This window comes from Solea senegalensis, unplaced genomic scaffold, assembly GCF_019176455.1.
Source record: "Solea senegalensis isolate Sse05_10M unplaced genomic scaffold, IFAPA_SoseM_1 scf7180000014403, whole genome shotgun sequence".
NCBI lineage: Eukaryota > Metazoa > Chordata > Actinopteri > Pleuronectiformes > Soleidae > Solea > Solea senegalensis.
In genome coordinates this window covers 26640-47947 of record NW_025321041.1, presented here as the reverse complement: position 1 = coordinate 47947, position 21308 = coordinate 26640, and the positions used below count along the sequence as shown (strand labels likewise).

Below are 21308 nucleotides of genomic sequence, written 5' to 3'. Positions count from 1 at the left end.
TTTATTATGTTTTTTTACTATTAATTGCAATGTTGCCAAAACATTTTGTTTTTAAATGAGATATGTAAACAAAGTTGCAAACAATTAGGCACCAGAGTTGCACCTTTCAACTTTTATTATTCTAATTATAAGGTTTGTATGCAATTTACATCTTTTTTTGCTAAACAAATCACATTTTTATTTGATATTACTAACTTGTACACAAATCGACCTATAACATCATTTTATCATTAATTATTGGGGAAGTGTTAATGTATTACATGAATACAGCTGTGGTTTAGTGGTCTTAGTGGAACCACAACGCCATTAAAAAAAACACACAATTAACAGGGGGGAGCTTTTCTTATTTTTCCACTTTATTGTTTGCTTTGTGGTAAGAAACAAGCAGCCACTTACAGATTCAACAGGTTCACTGTCCAGCACGACAAGAGTCTACAAACACACAGAGCCACTGAGCAGTCACAGTGCCTTCAACACAACAAAACCATCCAACAGTGAAATAACTAATAATATCATCATCATAAAAAAACACACAGCACCAGGTTGTTTGTTGTCGGTTTTCGGGAGACACTTCTCTCCTCTTGCCTCCGGGTGGTGCTGTTCATGCATGGGTGTTGGTGTGGCACGCGTGACTCACATTTTGGCACATTTTATTCTTTCAACTAAAAAACAAAAACAAAAACAAACAAACATCCTAAATATATAGTAGTACACAAGCGAGAAGACGTGAATGTGTATAAATATAATACTGGGAGGCAGGAATGAAAGGACCAGTGTTTTCTTTTGTTTGTTTTGTTTTTTTAATCCTGCATGTGCAGCTCAATCTTTTTACTCTGGAAACACACAGCTCTTACAACAATCCCTTCTATTTTTCCAACGTATAGTAAACATAGTCTAATATCAGTTGCTCACATTTGGGCTCCTATGAACCACTGCACCCCAAGTCAAATCAAATTCTTATTGTGCTTGACATATTTAGAGTGTAATCCAAAGGTTTTTTCAATGTGCGTTTCATTTAAATATTTAAATTCATGTTTGCAGCAGCTTCGATTGATAAATGAGAAGGTACATTAACCTTTACTCATGTTAATTACAGAAACTATGTGAAACTGTCAGTAGCAAAGTAAGAAAAAAACGTAATTTCCCTCCCTCCCTTTCCTCAGACCTTTCCACAGGGTTGTAGCACAAAGATGAAGTTTCCATAAGAGCAACGCCCACATGTAGCCGTTGTGGGATCAGTGGTGGGACTAGGAGTTATAATCCAAATTAAGCCTGGACACGTTGTGTACTTACATAGACTGTGCTACACTACAGGTGACGCTGGGAAATGTGTTGTATTTCAGTCAGAGGCAGTAGAGTTAGGACTTGGTTCAGACCAGGTGTTAACATCTGTCCTGAGTGACCTGAGCACCAAGGTGGTTTGAGGATGAGTGTGACCATGTGCCTGATCATGACTGAACACAATCCGGCCTCAGGATGGATTAGAGTCTGCCTCCTTTTTTTTAACAGTAATCTGCTTTTACAGACACATCTGAACAGTCAGACCGGTTGTAAACATGATTTTGATCACATGGAGTCACAGGAGAATCATCCAGGACATATTTTTAATGCCAGGTGTGAGTAGCTGTAGTTAAAGCAGAACTATGCAAGAATTTCACCTAATTTAATAGCTTCTGAGTCAATGTGGTATGGTTATATGTCTTGATGTGAGGAGATAGGGGGATGTGTTGCAAGATCAGCGGCGCCCCAAGAATCAGGAGGTCTTGTAAAGTCACTGATGTTGTGAGACACACTAATTGCTACACATAGGCAATAAGATCAAGGCAGATATGGTGACAGTGATGAGTTTTCACAACAGTGAGGATAAAGGAGGATACTCCAAAACTGTAGGGGGAGCGGCATCCGTAAAAGCGATAAGTCTTGCAAAGTTCCGCTTTAAAGCTGTCTACTTGTGATTGGGTCGCTCAAGACGGACGTTAAAACCGGGTCTGAAACGAGCCAAAGACGACGGATGATCAAGTCACTACTGAGGGAGTGGCGCTGTAAGATCACATGGTGTTCAAAGCAGTTGGATGTCATCACCACACAGCACAGTTCATCCACTGGAAACAAAAACACTGAGGTTAGAGGAGCCCACGGTGCAGCGGAGAGGCCGAGCACAGTGGGTGGTTTTAATCACAAACAGAATCCACACACACACACACTTATCTTCATATGATTCTAAAGCTATGGTGTCTACAGTGTACGCTGTGTGTGTGTGTGAGTGACAAGGGTATACAGTATAATAGATATTCCACTGAATTCAGTTGCACTATTTTTAAATAATTGGGTCGACATCACTTCAACTTCAAACCATCAAAAACTGTACTGGTTTTGATCTCTCACAGCGCGGTAATGAGTGGACTTTATCAGTGTTAGTATGATCAGCTTGAATTTGGTAATGGCGTTAAAATTCATAGATAGATAGATAGATAGATAGCCCTTCACTCTCATGTGAATCAGTCATTCCAATTAAAATTAGATTTGTAAAAGTCACTTTGGCAAATCATCGATCGTCAGTCGGGTTGTCACTAACCACAGATAAGTGCTGGAATTTATTCCCCCCCATTTCAACTTAAAAACTCTGTGATGGAAAATCAGTGCAGTTTTCCTGGTTGCTCAGAAATATACAAAACACGGAGGCTTAGGTGGTCGGAGGTCATCACCAGCGTTTACCAGATGCCGCTGGAACGACCGCCGGGAGGAGCCAGGATCCGAGCGGAGGACCTCTTCGGGATATGGTCGTCGACCTGGGAACCTGAGAGAAAACCACACAAGAGTTTGCTTCAATCTCAAACATGAGAACAATAAAAAACATGACGACCAGTGCTGTTAGTCGTATTCCGGTTTTACCCGAGAGGCTGAAGGACGACTCATGAAGGTCTCGGACCCCCTGGTGAGCCCGAGGACAATTCTTGTTGGCGGCGTCTCCATCTACCGGACCCAGACCCAGCTCCTTCTTCATAATGGTTGCCACCTTGGCCACATCACCAGAGTAGGGATCCCTGTCGACTCCTTTATAACCCTGAGTCTAAAACAAAGCATTAAACACATTAACACAAAACTTCTGTTGATGATTATTCTGGCTCGGTTTGGTTAATGAGAACAGAAATTATGCAACATTATTTGTTTGCTGTGGTTCTGTTATGCAATACTATTAGATCTGAGTGAGGGAGCGTTTGTGTGTATACAGCAGCAGTGCAGGGGTGGGCGGGTATAAGGTATACTGTTTTTGTTTTTTTGGAAGCAGTTGAATTGAAACCTTCTCACTTTCCTTGCTTAACGTTGCTGTTTCCTCCATCTGTCTTGTATAAAACGTATCACTTCCTGTGTGCAGTGTGGGAATGTCTGCCACACTGAGAAAGACAGAGTCGTGTGGAGCTGATAGACAGTGTGTGAACTCACTTGACATTGATTAAAACGTAACTGATATAGATACAGCTTTAACATCAAGAAAGCATAATAAATAATTCAGTAGACGCTATATCGTGCATCTGAAAGAGAGTTGGAGCAAAGCATGCAGAGGCTGTGAGCAGTTTCAGTGTACAGTGCATTAAAGGTTTTTTCTTTTTAAACTCTACGAATCAGTAGAGTTAGATGCAGTTTCATGGATGCATTTGTTGCAGATTTCAGCCGATGCAGCACAGCATGAGCCTTGATACTCTGCTGCAACTAAATTAGTTTACTAACAAGTGTTTAAATTCAGTGTTTAAAGTGATGATGGAGACACATATGTGAATGAATGAAAGTGAACACACCTTTTCTCTCTGCACCATCTTCTTGTAGAGGTAGTCGGGGAACGTGCGCTGGGAGTAGAACTTCCCGGATCCCTCGGCACACATGAACACACCGTTCTCACACACCAGACGCCCTCGGCTGATGGTGACCAGTGGAACGCCGTGACAGCGCATCCCCTCGTATAGGTTAAAGTCTCCGCCCTGCACCTGAGTGCTCACAGAGATTGTCCTGCGGTGGCAGAAGAGCCGTTACTACACGGTTACTTTGTTTGTCAGCATGTTTGTGTTATTTAAAAAAAACAAACAAAAAAAACACTGTTACTATGTACTTTGTTGCATCTGGGTCCCAGACCACCACGTCAGCGTCGGCACCGGGGATGATACGCCCCTTGCGTGGGTAAAGGTTGTAGATCTTTGCAGCGTTAGAGCTTGTCACTGCCACAAAGCGATTCTCATCCATCTTTCCTGTAACCTGTAAGTATTGATACATTTAAATATCCGGGAATGTGTTTGCAGAAATGAATCTATAACATTTTTTCTTTACAAATTCATTACAAAAAATACATTTAAAATGTCATTCATGCTTGTGTGTGTGTGAACGTACCACTCCCCTCTCCCAGATGACACTCATCCTGTCCTGGACTCCAGCCACTCCGTGAGGGATCTTGGTGAAGTCGTCTTTCCCCAGAGCTCTCTGCTTGATACTGAAGGGACGGTGCTCTGACGCCACGACGCTCAGGGTGTCACTGAGAGACAGGGCGTGCATGTTCACTTTAGGCAAAACACACTCATTGCAGGACAGAAAGCTAGAGAAAGAACGGTGTGGAGGTGTGTTTTAACAGCTTGTGAGTGAGAGGGTTACTGCCCGTTTATTGACAGTATAACATCACGGCTGGATTATTGTAATTCCCTGTATGTCAGCTCAGACCAGTCATCTGTCCAGCGACTCCACCTAGTCCAATGCCCGCCTTTTGACAGGAAAAAAGAAAATAGACCACATCATGCCCGTGTTGCTCCTCCCGCCACTGGCTTCCATCCTATTTTAGGATTGATTTTAAAATGTTATTGTTGGTTTTTAACGTTCTTAGCAGTTTGGCACTATTGATCGGTATTTACCCATGGAAATGAAATCTGCCCCATCATTGAACACTTTAAATCCCACCTCTTCTCTTAAGCCTTCACTTCAGAATAAGAACAGTCAACCCAGACTCTTCTATGGAGATTTGACCTTTTTACTATTTTATTATTACTATTTTTACTGTTTTACTTCTATGTTTTTTTTTATTGATTTTATGTTTTATACCTTTTGAAACTCTGCAAAGCACTTATCAACCTTGGTTGTTTTTAAATGTGAGTTGACAGAAAAGTGTGGTGAGCCTGTGTGTCAGTGCATTGTCCAAACTAGATGTGTACGTGTGTGTTGCTGTACCTGACAGAGAGGGGGAGCGAGAGAGAAAGGCATGCACAGTTGAGCAATGCCTTCAGTCAGTGACCTCACACACCAAATCTGCTCAGTTTACCTCAGGGTTAATACACCCCATTTATTTCACAAGGTTTGGTAATTACTTTTTGAATCCAAATCAGATCTGATCTGAGTACAAATCACTTCCTTGGGCTGTAACCTATTTTGCAAAAAAAAAAGTGCTATTCACGAACAGAGAAAGGTGGATTAAAACATAATCTCCACGAGGAAGGTAAAAAGTTTGAGATTTGCACATACTTGCCCAACAGGCCCATGAGGTAGCTGGGTGTGTTCGGGTCGAGGCGAAGAGGAGGGATGATGACGTGGGCGGCAGCATGAGCCCAGTCCTGGTGGTAATACTGCATCCCATTCACCACTGCATGAGCTACTGTGGTCTCCGCATGGACCACCTTACCTTCAGCGACAAAATGAAAAAAGGAGGATTATTATCATCCTCTTTATCGCAGTCATGGTCTATTCTGTGTTTGCAGCTGAGCAGGTAGCTCACCCTGCATCTTAGCAGCAGCAATCATGTCTCCAGCAGGTGCACTGGACACATTTACCAGGTAGATTGGGCATCGGGCCTAAAAATCACAAAGAGATCCAATAAATGATCAATATCACACAACTTATCTACATGTTAAGAGAATATTAAAATGTAGTGCGCCATTGACTTACCCTGTTGGCAATGGTGACAGCCCTGTGAGTGGCCTCAGACTCCAGCTGCAGGCAGAAGACACAAAATGATACTTCTATGCAAACAAAATAATAATAATGACAGTAATAACTTTAATTAAAATCTAAGTACTGTGGGCTCGATCAAGGGGGAAAAACATGAAAGATTAAACAATAACAACCCTGTGATACTGTAAAAAAATGTACCTCCTCTGGTCGGCTGATCTCAATACCCTCTGGTCCACTGATGCCCAGATCCAGAGCCTCTTTGGCACCCTAACAACAAATACATACATCACCATACAGCTAATTTAGTAAAACATTCCTCAATATTTAAAAAAAAACAAAAACACAATAATCCAACCAAAACAGCCTTAGTATCACAATAATCTAACCATAATGAGGATTGATTTGACTTATTTGACACTATGCATTTCATTTATTTTACTTTTCTGAAATCTCCCTTTAAAAAAAGAAAAACAAGGAAGAAATAAACATGTTTTGTGCACCTCTGCCACCAGCTCTCCGTTCTCAGCGTGGACGCGTGCGATGGCCCCGATGTCTTTACAGGACTGCAACGCCTGGTAGAGCTCAGAGTCTCTCAGCATCATCATGTCTTTGTAGGCCATGTACATCTGGAAGGAGTTCACCCCGTGCTCCCTCACCAGGGTCTCCATCTCGCTGTGCACCTGATCACGACACAAAGGTCAGAGGTCGAAATGTTTGAGTCATTACCAGGACACAGTCACAGCTGAGGTCCTCCAGGTTTCAATGGCAGACAGTGAGGCACATTAGGCAACGAGAGCATCTGTCTGTGTGTGCGTGTGTTTGTTATATGGAGCATGAAATGAGCTTTGGAGAGCAGCCAGACCGAGATCACATTACATTTACATCAGTGACTGTGCTGCTGAGTTCCAGTGAGACTGTGACAGTCGACATCAAAAATGTAACTTTCATGCAGAATGCAAAGAGAAACCTCTTCATCTTTACAACGTTAAGTAACATTACTGGAGTTAAAGAGATTTAAAGGTCATAATGAAAGAAGAATATAAGTCCCCTGCATGAAATGTTAGTGCTAGAGCTAAATTTCAAATTAAGATAAAACACCCACTTACATTGATACTATTTTTTTATATATACAGTAACTTGTGGGCCACAGCTAGGGCTGCAACAATTGATCTAAACTAACAAAATATTAATCAATAACTAAATGAATCACCAAACAACCATACTTTAAAAACTGTTTAATTGGTGTGAGTGTTTTTGTAATAATTGATATTTTTTGTTAGCTTCTTAAATACAAATATTTTCTGGTTTGCTTGCTTCATTGAAATTGAATAATTTTGCTTTGTGGACAAAATAAAACATAAGACATTATTTTAAGGTTTGGGAAGCAACATTTTCTGACATTTTATGTACCAAACAGCTAATTAGAGAATAATCAATTAATCTGCAGGTATTGCAGGGATAGAAAAAATATCCAACCTATCAAATTCATTGACAAGAATTCAGAATTGATATCACTGTTAATTACCTCACTCTTAAGAAAATAACAGACTCATAAATGATATTTTCTACAAATATTAACAACATATCTCATGTTATAAAGGCTTATTCAAGAAAAATCACCACAAACATTTAGCTGCAGATAATAAAAAATACCCTAGAACAAAGCCTTAGAAGGTGAATGAATAAATGCATAATAATAAGATTCAGCAGATGATATAGTACAAGCATAAAGCCAGAGGCTGTTTGTGCATCTTTGACATGTAAAATCTGTCGAGCATGTGTATTAACCTAGTTCGTGTCAGGTTTAAACTGGGTCATTTCACATTTCACCCATAAATGAAAGTGCTGCTTCATTATTCATGGTGAAAAGGCTGAGGAGTGAAACAGTGAAAGAATAAAGAGAGGAAATGTTTTAACAACCTCCACCCCCCTCTGTGCGACTCACCTTTGGTCCCCACCAGGTCACGCCGACATGCAGAGCGTAGTCGCAGCACACTTTCGCGTCGGCCAGAGCTCGGCACTTCTCATAGGCGTCCAGCAGGGAGCAGTGTTGTTCAGGCAGGGCCAGAGCCATCACCATGGTGGTACCACCCATCAGAGCCGCCTAGGTGAGGTGAGACGGAGGGATGGGGGGTGAGATAGGAAGCAGGGAAAGGAGGGAAGGAGGGAGAGTAAGAGAAAAAGGAAGGCAAAGTGAGACAAAACAGACCTTGATTGGAAAGGAAAACAATGATTCCACTGTGAAGCACACACTGAATAAGCAATGAACTGTTTTGTTTTCATCACACAGTCTATTATTCACCACGATGGATGGATGAGGCACGAGTACTGAGTTGGCCACTCACGCTATTCTGCATCTTCAACACAGCATCTAACTGTAGAAGTAAAAACAGGAGGTGACTCATGCACGTGAGGCAGAGGGGAAAGTTGTATATGGAGAAAATGACAGGAGATGACTGAATGAGAGGCTGGAAAATGGATGGAGTGCAGGGAGAGGTCTGCATGGTAAATGTAACCATGACAACATGACCACCCTCCTCCTCCTCCTCACACTGATACAGTCACCCATTCAATATCCTTTGACTTACTGTATTGCGCTGAGGACTGACAGGAAAACAGGCAACAATCCCTCGTGAAAGAAGAAATAGTTTTTCTTCAGCTCGTTTAAAAGTGAGTATATTAAAAAACATTGTACATCATTTGTAGGATTTATTCTGAATGGAATTAAGTGTGAACTTGAACATGGCCCTGATTTCTGTGCCCGCGTGGGCTCCTTCCTCCAGATTCCAGATGTGATTCAAACGTAGGTGCGGTCATGACAACAATATAAGCCAACAAGATATTCGATTTCACATCACTATGGTAACCAGAATAAATCATGTGCTGCGTCAACGTCGCAGGACTCTGCATAATATGTAGTGTCATTGATCACTGTCAGTTTGTATGCACACGTGTGTGTGTGTGTGTGTGTGTGTGTGTGTGTACTTGTATGTGTTACCTATTTAGGACTTTTTTTTCTGGAATAAACACTGACCTTGTCAGGACCAGTAGTCCTCATAGGGACCAAAAACTGGTCCTAATGAGGCCGAACCTCATTTCTAAGTAGCCGGTTATGTTTAGGGCTAAGATTTGAAGTGTGGTTAGGTTAAGGTTAGGCATTAACTGATTATGTTTAAGGTAAGGGATTATGCTTTGTTTAGACTGTCCAAATGAAAAGAAGACAATGCAGTGTCCTAAGAAGTATAGCTGCGTGAACCTGTGTGTGTGTGTGTGTGTGTGTGTCAGAGTATCAGGAGACATGGACACACAGCAAGGGATTGTGGGAGTCAAACTGCTTGTCTGCAAGACCTAAATTAAAATGTACTGCCAGTTCTCTGCATCAAAGGAAAAGAGGTTTATTTCTCCCTCCCTCTCTGTGTTTCTCTATGTACAGTATGTGCGTATTTTTATATCAAACTGTATGAGTGTGCATGAGTTCAGTGAGACAGAGGAAGGAGCAGCATCAGACGTTTCTCTGTCAAACTGAAACATGGCAGCTGTCTCCTGCTGGAAATCTGTTTCATTCTGCTCCCTTTTATTCTTTTTTACTCTGAAACTGTGACAAAATAAAATAAACGTCCAATTTTAGACTGTTTTGTTCATACTCACCAAATTGCATGGCAAAGTTGGTCAAATGTGTCCAAAAAGTACTGGAAATATCATGTTAATAGGATTTTATATCAGAAATCAAGAGTATGTTTTATCATATTATAATGTAGCTTTGTTTCAAAACCTGTAATTGGAGATTACTGCCTCTTCTTTCTGTCTTTCCTGGGGGAAGGGGGACATGGTGGTGAGGCAGGAGGAGGTAGAGCAGAGGAAGCAGCATGGGAGGAGGAAGGGAGGATGGAGGAAGGAAAGAAAAGCAGGAGATGGAGAAGACTGTGATAAATGATGAGAGGGAGGGAAGAGGATGCGGAGGGAAAATAGTTTTTGGGGTTCAACACAATTGTGCATGAGCCGTTACCGCGGTAACACAGTCACCATAGGGACCATACAATACTACAAGTCATATGCGAGCATGTATGTGGACACACACACACAAATTTACTCCTTCTGATTACCACACTAAAGAGTGGGGGGTTAGTTGCCATGGTAGCGAGGTTAGTGGGTAGGAGTTGGTAACTGGGGGGTTGCTGGGGTAAAGCTGGCATATGCAAGGAATTGAATCTGCCCCAAATTCTTTTCACCACACTTTAGCTAACATTCCATGAGACTTGAGCCTCATTTCACAAAGATACAGCACCACAAAGTCTGCGAAGTCTGTGTTAGTTTCCACAAACGCTTCAAAACTGTCAGTGATTTTACAGTGAAGGTTACAAGAAGGACGTCATCATCACAATGCCAGTAACTGTACTGAATAGAAACTACATAGACCTGCTGGATAGGGTGTATGAATGGAAATAATAAATATCATAACTGGAATACAATACTTCACAATATCTTTTATACAATATTCTTTTTCATAGCCGATATTTCTATCAGTAGTCTCTGAGCAGGTGAACACAATATGGAGCAATATTTACCAGACTTTCTATATGTGGACCCACTTTTCTTAAGATGGCAAACAGTTGTGATCCAAAGCACAATAAAAAAGCAAATCTATCCATAAATGCAAGGAATGACTGTTAATTAATCACATAACTGTCCAAAAGTTAAGGCTAAGTTGGCAGTGGTGGGTTAGATGGGTGTGTGCAGCGCCAACTTTGACATTGTTTGGATAAGAAATGCAAGAGATATCATTAGAAATGCAATGGCTATATAACTATAAAAGCAGCTTCTGCGCCCTCCTTAGTACTGCATTAGTTTGTGCATTATGTAGCAACTCATTCACAGCCATATGTAAAACCTAATATCATTTTGAATTAGTAAGAAAATCATTTCAAATAGATATTTTATAAATTAAATACATTTTAAGCATGTTATTTTAAATAGAAATCACATAAATGTTAACTAGATGGGAAGATTCCCAAAAATAATCTCCTGCGACCATCTGAGTCCCAACCCAGTACACATGCATGGTACAAAAATGTAATGAAAATATATAATGCATGTATTCAGGGTTACAAAAACAGGAAACAAGTTGTCAAATTAATGATAAGACAGATCACTTAAAATTCCGTTTTTCAGTTCTCAAGAGACACTATGGAAATCTGTGCAGATTTTCAGATTAACAGGATGATTATTCCAGTCTTTAATGGCAATGACGGAGTATTATTCAAATAAGCTTTTTAGTAAGAAACAAGAGGAATTGATGATTGTGTTTGATACAAACATATTTCAAGTTTGAATGTTGAATCTATGAAAATTACAGCTTTACACAGATGTCAAGCTATGACTGCAATAATTTTTCTAAATATGTTACTTTCAGGAGCCTCAAAAACTATGCTCAACAACATCAGCAAAAACAAACTGCAACATCCTCCTGATCATGCACGCTGCTACAGGCCACAATTATTAGCCCATTTAAATATTTAATTCTTCTAATTATAAAATCATCCTCTCTGTGCTGGGTCTCAGGAGAAATGCAGGAAAATATGCAAAGCATCCACATGAAATGAACAAATAAACCCGGTGTGACTGAAGACTGAACAGCTGAGTCCTTGATTTCAACTTGAAACTTGTGACAGCTGTGTGACGGAAGATGGGTGGTCATTAGTCTTACTGATGAACACAGGAAGCTAGAAGCAGAGATTCATATTTCAATTTGGACAAGTAGGGACTGCAACGAACTAATAATTTGTTATTTGTTGTTTGGTCCATAAAATGTCAGAAAATGTGAAAAAAAATAATGAATAAAATGAATAATCAAACAAGCATGAGGGAGAATGAGTGAGTGAGGGTGAGTGCGGCTGTGTGTTTGACAGCTGTCTCTGGATTCTAAATGTGTTTTATCAACCTACTGTTGTCATAACACAGCCGTGTGTATGTACAGTATGTGTGTGTGTATGTATAACATGTGTGTGTGTGTGTGTGTGTACCTTTGTCCCACTGTAGAAGTCGTCCTGGATGTTGGCATTCATGAAGGTTTCCTGCAGATGGACACTGGTGTCTATTCCGCCTGGCAGCACCAGCTTTCCAGAGGCGTCGATCACCTTTGCTCCGCCTGGAATCATCAGCTCTTTACCAACCTGTCAGAACACAACACATTTTTCAACATTTCTATTACATTTTGTGGACCAAACAAGTAGTCAATTAATCAAGAAAACAAACAACCGATTAACTAAAATAATCATGAGTTGCAGGCCTATTATATTAGAAGAGAATTATGCTTGGGCTTATTAGGAATTGATGAAAATACATGTAATGGTTCATTTCAAATGAAGAGAGACAATGTTTTTGACCAAATTTAGCAACGTCATTTTATAATGATGCAAAGAATACTGGCCCATATATGTATTTTTTCTTAAACTAAATTTGGTATCAACATCAGCCTCAAAAGTCATGCACAGAGTCAGTTTATCTACTTCAGATGTTAACACACGATAGCGTTGTCCTTTTGAACTTTTACTAGGATATGGTCAGTGTCACTGTCAACATATTTTACAGTCACCCTCTAATATTTATTATTAACGTCCGTTTTCTGTTCTACTTATTCACATAATCCCACAAAATTGAAAAACTGGCAAATCAGTGTCAATATATACAATATATATTCTGTTCTTTGGGTCCAACTAAAAAACATTTTACTGTTAGGACATGAGCACATTCTGGCATCAGCACAGGTGTTCTGATACAAAGTTGGGTTGGGTGTTTTTAGTGGACGTAACAATGAGCTCTCTGGGTTCCTAATTAAAATGTATCCTCTTCTTTCTATGACAGCGGTCTGTGAGCTAATAATAGTGTGTGTGCGCTATCTTCACGCAGAGTCACAGAGTTCACAGAGTCCTTTGTTCTTTCACTGTTTCATTACGGGATGAGTCACACTTACATCTGTGTGGATATATGAGAGGTTTAATCGGTCAGGCTGTGCGTGTTCTGTACATACTTGTGTGTTCGTCTGTGTGTTAAAATGGCTCACCTGCTGAATGATGCCATTCTCGATGTAGACATCAGCTTCCTGGGTGAAGTCATCGTTCACTACCTTCCCTCCCTTGATGAGGATACGTATTGACCCCATGTTGGCAGCCATTTTCCTAACAGAAGAAGGAACAGACGTCTTTACAACATTTCTGAGTAGAATTCGGAAGTAACCATGCATGCATGCATGACTCATTTGGCACGTTCCATCCATGTATTTTACCAAATATTCAATATTAATTTCAGATTAAACTTGTACCAGGTAGAAGTCCATTATTGACTAGGTCTAATGAGCTGGACATACAGAGAGGAGCTTCCACAAACATTCCTGTGTGTGTGTTTATAGTGTGTATTCTGCATGGATGGCTGTATGCAATGTGTTTGAGGGCAGGACACAAAGGCCTCTTAGTCACGCAGAATCTGGGCAAAAAGATGGAGTAGAATAGAGAGAGGAAGCAGGGGGAGAAGTAGGGTGACAAGGGAGGAAAGATAAACAGTAAAAGGAATAATGAGGAGACAGAGAAGCTTGAAATTTGTACCTCAACAAGACGAGCAAACGTTTAAGGGGATGCACGCAAGTATGAGTATTTACCCCGAATACAAAGGTGGTGTCAAGTTCAAATTCACACTCAAAAGTTTGATTTGTAAGTAAGAAAAGAACAGAGGATGAAAGATTATTGCTTCAACGTTGAACAGAAATCATTAGTGAGATGGAAGGAAGAGAGAGGGAGAAGAATGATGATGACCACAGACAGAGATGATAGAAAAGAAATAAGAAAGAGATGATTGTGTAGAAATGATGGCGGTTAATCTGGCAGTGGAGGTGGTAGTGGGGGGAGTGCAGCATGGATTGGTAAGTAGTGCCCTAAAGGCCTGGCAGCCATAATAAAAGATTGGTTTCCCAGGAGATGAGAAGTGGAGTGCTTTCACTGGAAACACAAATCCACACACACACACATGCATGTAATTGTATGGAGAGGCATCCTTAAACAAAAACTCTGATTAACATTTAAAGTGACAATGTTTCACTTTCATTTGTTGCAAACTTTCACTGCAGCGCCCACATCAGGTTGGTCATGATGGTAATGAAAGCATTTTATTCATTTTCAAAGGTCTAAATTAAAGATTTTGATTTCTGTACTAGAGTGCTGTTTTTTGTTTTTCATTGTTATTTAGCAGTTCATTAACATATCACTGGAAATGAGAAGTTAAATCATTTGTCATTTCATTGATTCATCAATGGTTCTACTTTTTATGAAAAGTATGAAACGTGCCACACAAAGATTTGTTAAGAGAAAGTATTAAAAAACTAGAGCTGTAAGTAATGATTATTTTCATAGTTGATTAGAGCTGCAACGATTATTCGATTAATCAATTACTGATGGATTACTGAATTAATTGTTTCTTCTATTTTTCAGCTTCTTAATTGTGATTATTTTCAGGTTTCTTTGCTCCATATAACAGAGAAATTATTATGGTAAACACCGATCAACACTTTCTGATATTTTACAGACCAAACGAGTCGATTATTTTCTCAATTGATCGTATAACTTATTTTGTCAATGAACCAAAATTATTCAGATTTGATGATTTCTTGTCATTATATGGAGCAAAGAAACCCAAAAATATCTGTGAATATCAATAAAAATAACAAGAACAGTAATGATTAGCTTTAGCATTACAGGGAATATCGCCAAAGAAAGGACAAAATGACAAAGAACACATGCCCTGCAGTCGTTGTTCTCTGTCTGACATCTCAATAAACTCTTTGTCCAGAATGAAGGACAATGAGAGGAGTAGAAAATAGTAAGAAATAGTAAACTCGGCCTCTGTAACCGATATTTAAAGGCAGGAGCAGCTGCTGTCATTATTTTCCAGTCATCTCAGGCCAAACCCACACAGCTGACCGAGTGTGTGTAGGAATGGGAACGCTGACTAAACAGACCAGTGCACCAGCAGGCAGACACTGGCAGCTTTGTGTGTGTAACCACTGTAAAGCCAAAGGAAATTAAAATCATTCTATAATTGACATTTTTGGACAGTGACACCTTTTATACGGGCCCTGTAGCTGCTGTACAGGGAGGAAAATCACGAAGCCACTGTAGGTCTGATACTTTCTCCTGTACATGATGGATGATACCATGAAACTCATATAGGGCTGCAACAATGAATTTACAAACCCATAAATAATCAACAACTATTTTGATAATTGATAGTTCTTGATTTTACAGCTTCATATATATTATATTTAGAATATTTCATGGTTTCTCTGCTCCATAAGATAAAGAAGATCATTAAAACAAAAAAAAATTGCATTGTTTCAATTTGCAACTGGATTTGAAAACGATTGTTCTGCCATTGTCTCAGTAACATTAAGGACACCAGACTGAAATCACACACTGTCTCACTGTAACGTCGACAGTGTGTGATTTCTTTCTGCTGCGTCATGGCACGTTTCACAAACTACCACAGAGAAAGACAACACACACATTCACAGTCACACACCAACCAAGCTGCTTCAGCGCACACACACGCACACAAATCATTTCCCTAACCTTACCCATTACCAGTCTCATCGGGTTATGGTCTACACACACACATACACTTAGACAGTAAGTTTCCATACACATGGACATATCATGCACACAATTAAACACACACACACACACAGACACGCCCTCACTTCTCTGCTTTCTCTATGTGGACAGTTTTTTTAATGGGTGTGTTAATTAATAATGAATGCAGAGCAGCAGGCAGACTAAGTCCAGACTCCCTGTATCACACTGGGTCTCTCTCAAACGCAAACACACACACACACACACGTTTGCGCAGCAGTCATAGTGTTGACACATGCAGACATAATGCAGATTAAGTGCATAACCCTTACCCTAATCCTAAAAAGTGCTTTTAAGGGGACAAAATGTCCTCACTCCCTATGGTTTCTACGTTTTTTTGGTCCTCAAAGATACCCATACAAGAACACACACATGCACTAAGCTTCATGACAACATATTAAGTCATGGCAGATACACAGCGCCTTAATGGTTAGGAATAATCAACATATTGTACAAACATATAATGATTTGATGATACAATTAATCAAGTAAAATGAATCAAAAGCATGTACATGTGACAGCTTACGTGCAGGGATGCAGTCGTGGGAAAAAGGAAACATCAGACAGAACATGAAATATGAATTAAAGTAAAATCTACAATCCATATTTAGAAACACTTCAAGTTTGACATAGTAGCTGCTGACATACTGTGGTGTCCGTTTTCTGGGCAAGTGCAGGCGACATGTGTGGCAGGGAAATGTCTGTGTGTGTGTGTTCCAAGTTTACACGCTCACATTATGGGGACAAAAAGCAAGTCCCAGTGTAACAACAAATTGTTACATTTTAAGGTGAAGACATGTTGTATGGTTAGGATGAGGTTTGTCTGGTCCTCACAACATCTTTAGCTTTACATGTGTGAGACTTTCAGGTTTTCCGATTCGGTTAGGCATTGATTTATGGTGATTAGGGTTAGGATAAGGGGTTAGGGAATGTGTTTTGTCTATGAGTGTCCTCACTATGAATGCTGCACAATAATGTGTGTGTTTTTCTGATATAGGCTACACTTGGGAACACATTTTAGACTATAAAGACGTTACTTAAGGAACATATGAGTATTTGGGAGCTAAATCTTTCTCCCTAATTGCAAAAAAAAATCTAATTTTAGGATCAGTGATTAAAAAAAAGTTACATACGTGTGTGCATTGTGTGTGTGGCGTAAGTAAGGGGAGAGGAGTAATTGCCACGGGGGTTTGAACAGCAGAGCTATTTAAAAATCCAAACCAAACGTGCATGAGACAAATTTATGACTAAGTGGAGATAAGAAAAGACATAGAATAGACATTAACCACACACACACACATACACAAAGTAAGAGGGTGAGATGAACTCAGATGAGACTCAGATGAACATACAATAGTAACAGCATAACAAACTGGGGCATCACTCCTGAGGATTGGATGCATCTCCCCTCCTCTCTACACCCTCTAAAAGCTTTAAATGTGTATATTTGTGAATTTTTGTTCCACACTTTCTCTTTGCATTCTCAGGAAACAAGGAAACCTTTTTATTTTTACCTTTACTCTGACCTTTCCCTAACCTTTCCTCAGGTGTCACCTACAGCCAGACACATCAGCTTTGATAAAGAAAGACGTATAAGACATTTACGTGAAGTTATTTACATTTTAGTAACACCAACAGGATTTTCATTGATATAGTAATTTCTGCTGCTGCTGGCCTAGATGCATAAGGTTTTTGTCTTTGTAAAAAATATATTTCCTTCATGGACAGATGGTAAAATTGTATAGTTAGCACATTTTTTGTGACGCATGTGAATATTTCAGACATAAATAAAGACGAGACTGAAGAGACAGTAAGTAGATGTTCAGGCGCTCATTATGTTAAAACGAGGGCAATATAACGATCACAGCAGCCCCTAGAGGCCATTAATGTTATGCTTGAAGTGGTTACTATGCCTCAAACAAAGTGGATGTCATTGTTAGGATATGATGTCTCGTCCTGTATACTGTAACTCATACCCACACCCTTAAAATGTTTTTCCTTGCTAGGTAAATTAAAATTGAAAGAGACTAAATAAAGCATTTAGTCATCAGAAAACAAATGATCAAATCACTATGATTAAAGTTGAAGTAATTTCTCAAGCTAATTAGTCAGCATGTTCTCAGGATTTCTCTTCCCCAAATTCAGTTGGGATCGGCTACAGTTTCTATGTAAATAATAGATGGATGGAAAATTAATAAGTGTTTCTCGATTAATTTTTCCCAAAAGATGAGAAGTCGTCAATTTTAACAGCAGCCATTTTGACATGTTTTAAGGCTCAAGGTTTATTTGCCATTTGAGCCATTATTGAGTCAGCAAATTAAAAAAAGCAGGAATAACAAAAGCAAAAAATAGACTAAGGCAAATAAATATAACACTATACAAAATAAAATTAAATATAAAAACTAAAAAAACAGCTAAGAAATATACAAAACAGTAAACATAGGGAATGTATTACAAATAAACACTATCCTAGAAATGTGTAAATATACTTTAGGGGGAAAGGGTATTATACTTTTGAGAATATTACACGTTTAACTATAGTTAAATAAGTGCAGAAGGAAGTGCACAGGTGTTACTGAAAAGATTAACTGTTCACTTTATGTACGTCATAACAGTGGACAAGAATGCACCCTGAAACTGAGAAAGCTAAGCTGCCACCATAAATTTGATTATTTACACCTCCTACTGTCAAAGTGGCTGCCATGAAAAAGGACAGTTAATTGGATATATGTGAGTTTTCACACTGTTGTCCACTCAGACACTGCACCATCCAGCAACCCTGAGTACAATGTCAGATAATGTTTCTTTATTGTAAATGTGATCGAATAACCCAAGATTTAAGGACAACTCATAACATAAATTAAACAGACATAATTTAACTGGAATGTGTAGGCCAACAACTGCATCACCTAATAAGGATCCTCTCACTGAGTATATATCAGTATCAGAATGAGGATCTTCACTTTCCTGGGGGGGGGAAAACATAGGACAAAACATTCACGCCCAACGTGGGGCTCGAACCCACGACCCTGAGATTAAGAGTCTCATGCTCTACCGACTGAGCTAGCCGGGCTAGGTAAACTGCTAACATGGCTGCCAACTTAAGCCAGAGTTTTTATGCTCACAAGAAGTTGCATAATGAAAGGTGCAACCACACACAACTTTGTACAGCCATTCCTCTGAGGACACTGCACTGATTTCCACTCATTTGGTTTGCCAAACCTAAAGCACTGTAGGTCTGCGACTATTATTTTCATAATAGATTGATATGTTGATTATTTTCTTGAGTAATCTTTGGTCCATAAAATGTTGATCAGTGTTTTTCAAACCTGGAAATGATGATGGCCACAAATGCCTTGTTTTGTCAACAAACCAAAATTATTGAATTTCAATGATTTCTTTGTTAGCAAAATGGAGCAAAGAAACAAGCTAATAAATATTAATTAATTAATTAATTATTGACAAATAAACTATTATTAATTGAGTAATTGTTTCAGTCCCAAACCAGTGTGCAACATGTAGGAGAGTTAATTTGCAGACACTGAATGAACCACATATATGTATGTTTGAATGAGTGTATGATCACTTAGGTTTAACAGCTGTTTGTTTGCCTGAGAATACGCCTATTGCAAGTAAGGGCCTTGCTTTGTGGAAGCCGCCATCTTGTGCTGCCATTTTCAGGCAGAGGCTTAATATAAAAATTAAGAAGAACAACATCCTTGGTGTGGAGTGGTGACATTTGCAGTTCCATCATTAGATGTTTCTTGTGGCACTTTCCTACTTGGTGTGGTATCAGGCACGTCGTTTTCCATTACTGTAGTACCTCCTCAACATGGGCGGGGTCATAATAGCACTAGCAAAGCAGTTGTTTTCGGTGTACTAAATCCTTGTAATCATTAAAAAGACTAGTTTAGTACTTCCTGTATGACCAGAGAACAGACTCTGTCTGACACAGTCACTGATATGAAAGACAATTGAACAGGTTGTGATTCGGTTCACGATCGCCGGCTTTCAGCAGTGCTGTTGCTAAATACACCAGACTCCTCATAACGCTTGCAGTGACGGCATTCTCTGACCAATCAGTGGTTGGCAGTCTGTCGATGTTACATTTTAGCATTGGCTAAGCTCATTTGGAACCTTGCCCATAAAAAGCACCAGGTACCAGGTACTACCCCTAATGGAAAAGCAAAAGCAAAAAGAAGAGTCAAGTCAAGCCGAGCCATGCTAGAACTGCATAACGGGAAAAGCTCCATAAGATCGCTTAAAAGTAAAAATTGTTCAGATAACATAGCCTTAGGCTTTTGCTCTGTAGAGGCCACCATCTTGCATTGCTGTGTTTTAACACCAACCTAGATGGACGAATCGGCATTTCAAAACTAAGACAAGCATCATCCTTTCTGATATACCAGGGCCACCATAGTTCTATCACACCCCTTTGAAAGGGAGTGGTGACAATTTACAGTCCTACCATCATTACATGTCACTAATTCTTACGCACTGAACCTTTAATTTTACCACAGTTAAAATGTCTACCTTAACCAGCAACTCAGAAATTAGGTTCTGCCTTACTGGTACCAGGCTTTGGTACCAAATAAAGACCACTACACACACACACACACACTCTAGCAGAGTCATTGGTATTCCAGACGACTCCTGCAGACTCTCCTCTTTACCACCCTGTAACTCATCAGATTTGGTATAACAGACAATAATCTGTAAACGAATAGCTGGATTACATAACGTGTAACACACACAGACATACAGGCTTATTGCACTGATGGCATGCCACACACACATTACACAGAACATACGCGCACACGCACACACACACACACACATTGATGCTAGCGTACAATGACGTATCGTTTTTCGCTTAATTTATATAAAATTCCTACACTGTCATTCATTTTTTTCCCTCGCTATAAAGATAAGTCTCGCATTAATGACATTCTCATTCAAGTATAAACGCGAAAGCACGTAATTTTTGTGGCCGTAAAAGTCAAATATTTTCAGACAGTTATGATATTAAGATAATTCGACGTTAGCAACTGGTTAATTAACGGTCATTAAACCTCCACTGTGGTTGTTAATGAGGTGTAACGCGTCGACTTTGCTTCTAAATGTCCATATTTGAGCTCAAACAACAACCATATTTGTGAACTAGCCACTAAATATCTAAAATAATCTGTGACATTTTCGTATTTTAGACCGTTTCTTACCTTTTATTCCAGGTTTTCCAGGTTCCTCCCTGTCTCTATCTCCGATGCACAGACAGCACCAGCAGAGTGCGCGAGGACAGCTGGCACAACGCGAGCCGCAAGATGCTCTTTTGCCAGCCCGTGCGGCTCCAGCCAATGGGAGGCCGCTTGAGCCAGAGCAACGGAAGAACCGACCAATGGGAGGCAAGATGTGTCGACAGGCGGGGTCTCCCTCCTCAGCGGACAGGGGCGTGACTCCTGCCTCCGGTGCTGCCTTCAAATGCCGTCAAACAAAATGGGAAACTATTGTTTCCACTTCAGAATCAGAAATCCGTTTTGTTGACAAATAGTTGGTGTTTTGTAGCATAAATAAACAAAGAAACACCAAATGAGATTAAGATTAAAGAAAAAATAATAATAATGTGAAATAATATACACTTTGTACTCTGACAATAATATGTCATGTTTTGTATATATATATTCTGGTTACACACACTTAAAATTGCAAATATTC

The 21308-nt window shown here is 39.7% G+C and overlaps 1 protein-coding gene and 1 non-coding gene across 4 annotated transcripts; both read right to left on the bottom strand.

Annotated features, from left to right (window-relative positions):
- Positions 1-334: 334 nt before the first annotated feature.
- Positions 335-20902, bottom strand: LOC122761179 (dihydropyrimidinase-related protein 5-like). 3 transcript variants are annotated; one of them, XM_044016354.1, is made up of 15 exons: positions 20816-20902; positions 12983-13097; positions 11943-12092; positions 7868-8026; positions 6423-6602; positions 6121-6189; positions 5917-5961; positions 5747-5822; positions 5497-5653; positions 4381-4522; positions 4106-4248; positions 3798-4005; positions 2893-3070; positions 2706-2797; positions 335-662 (listed from the first exon to the last, which is right to left on the bottom strand). In XM_044016354.1, the coding sequence occupies exons 2-14, from the start codon at positions 13091-13093 to the stop codon at positions 2712-2714; spliced, it is 1704 nt and encodes a 567-aa protein (XP_043872289.1). In that variant the 5' UTR covers positions 13094-13097; positions 20816-20902; the 3' UTR covers positions 335-662; positions 2706-2711. The 3 variants fall into 3 exon arrangements, with proteins under 3 accessions (XP_043872289.1, XP_043872288.1, XP_043872290.1); XM_044016353.1 differs by having other exon boundaries at positions 335-2102; positions 2716-2797; XM_044016355.1 differs by having other exon boundaries at positions 2716-2797; positions 20816-20901.
- On the bottom strand, positions 18597-18669 carry trnak-cuu. The gene has a single exon. It is a non-coding gene; the product is annotated as a tRNA-Lys (tRNA).
- Positions 20903-21308: the final 406 nt, after the last annotated feature.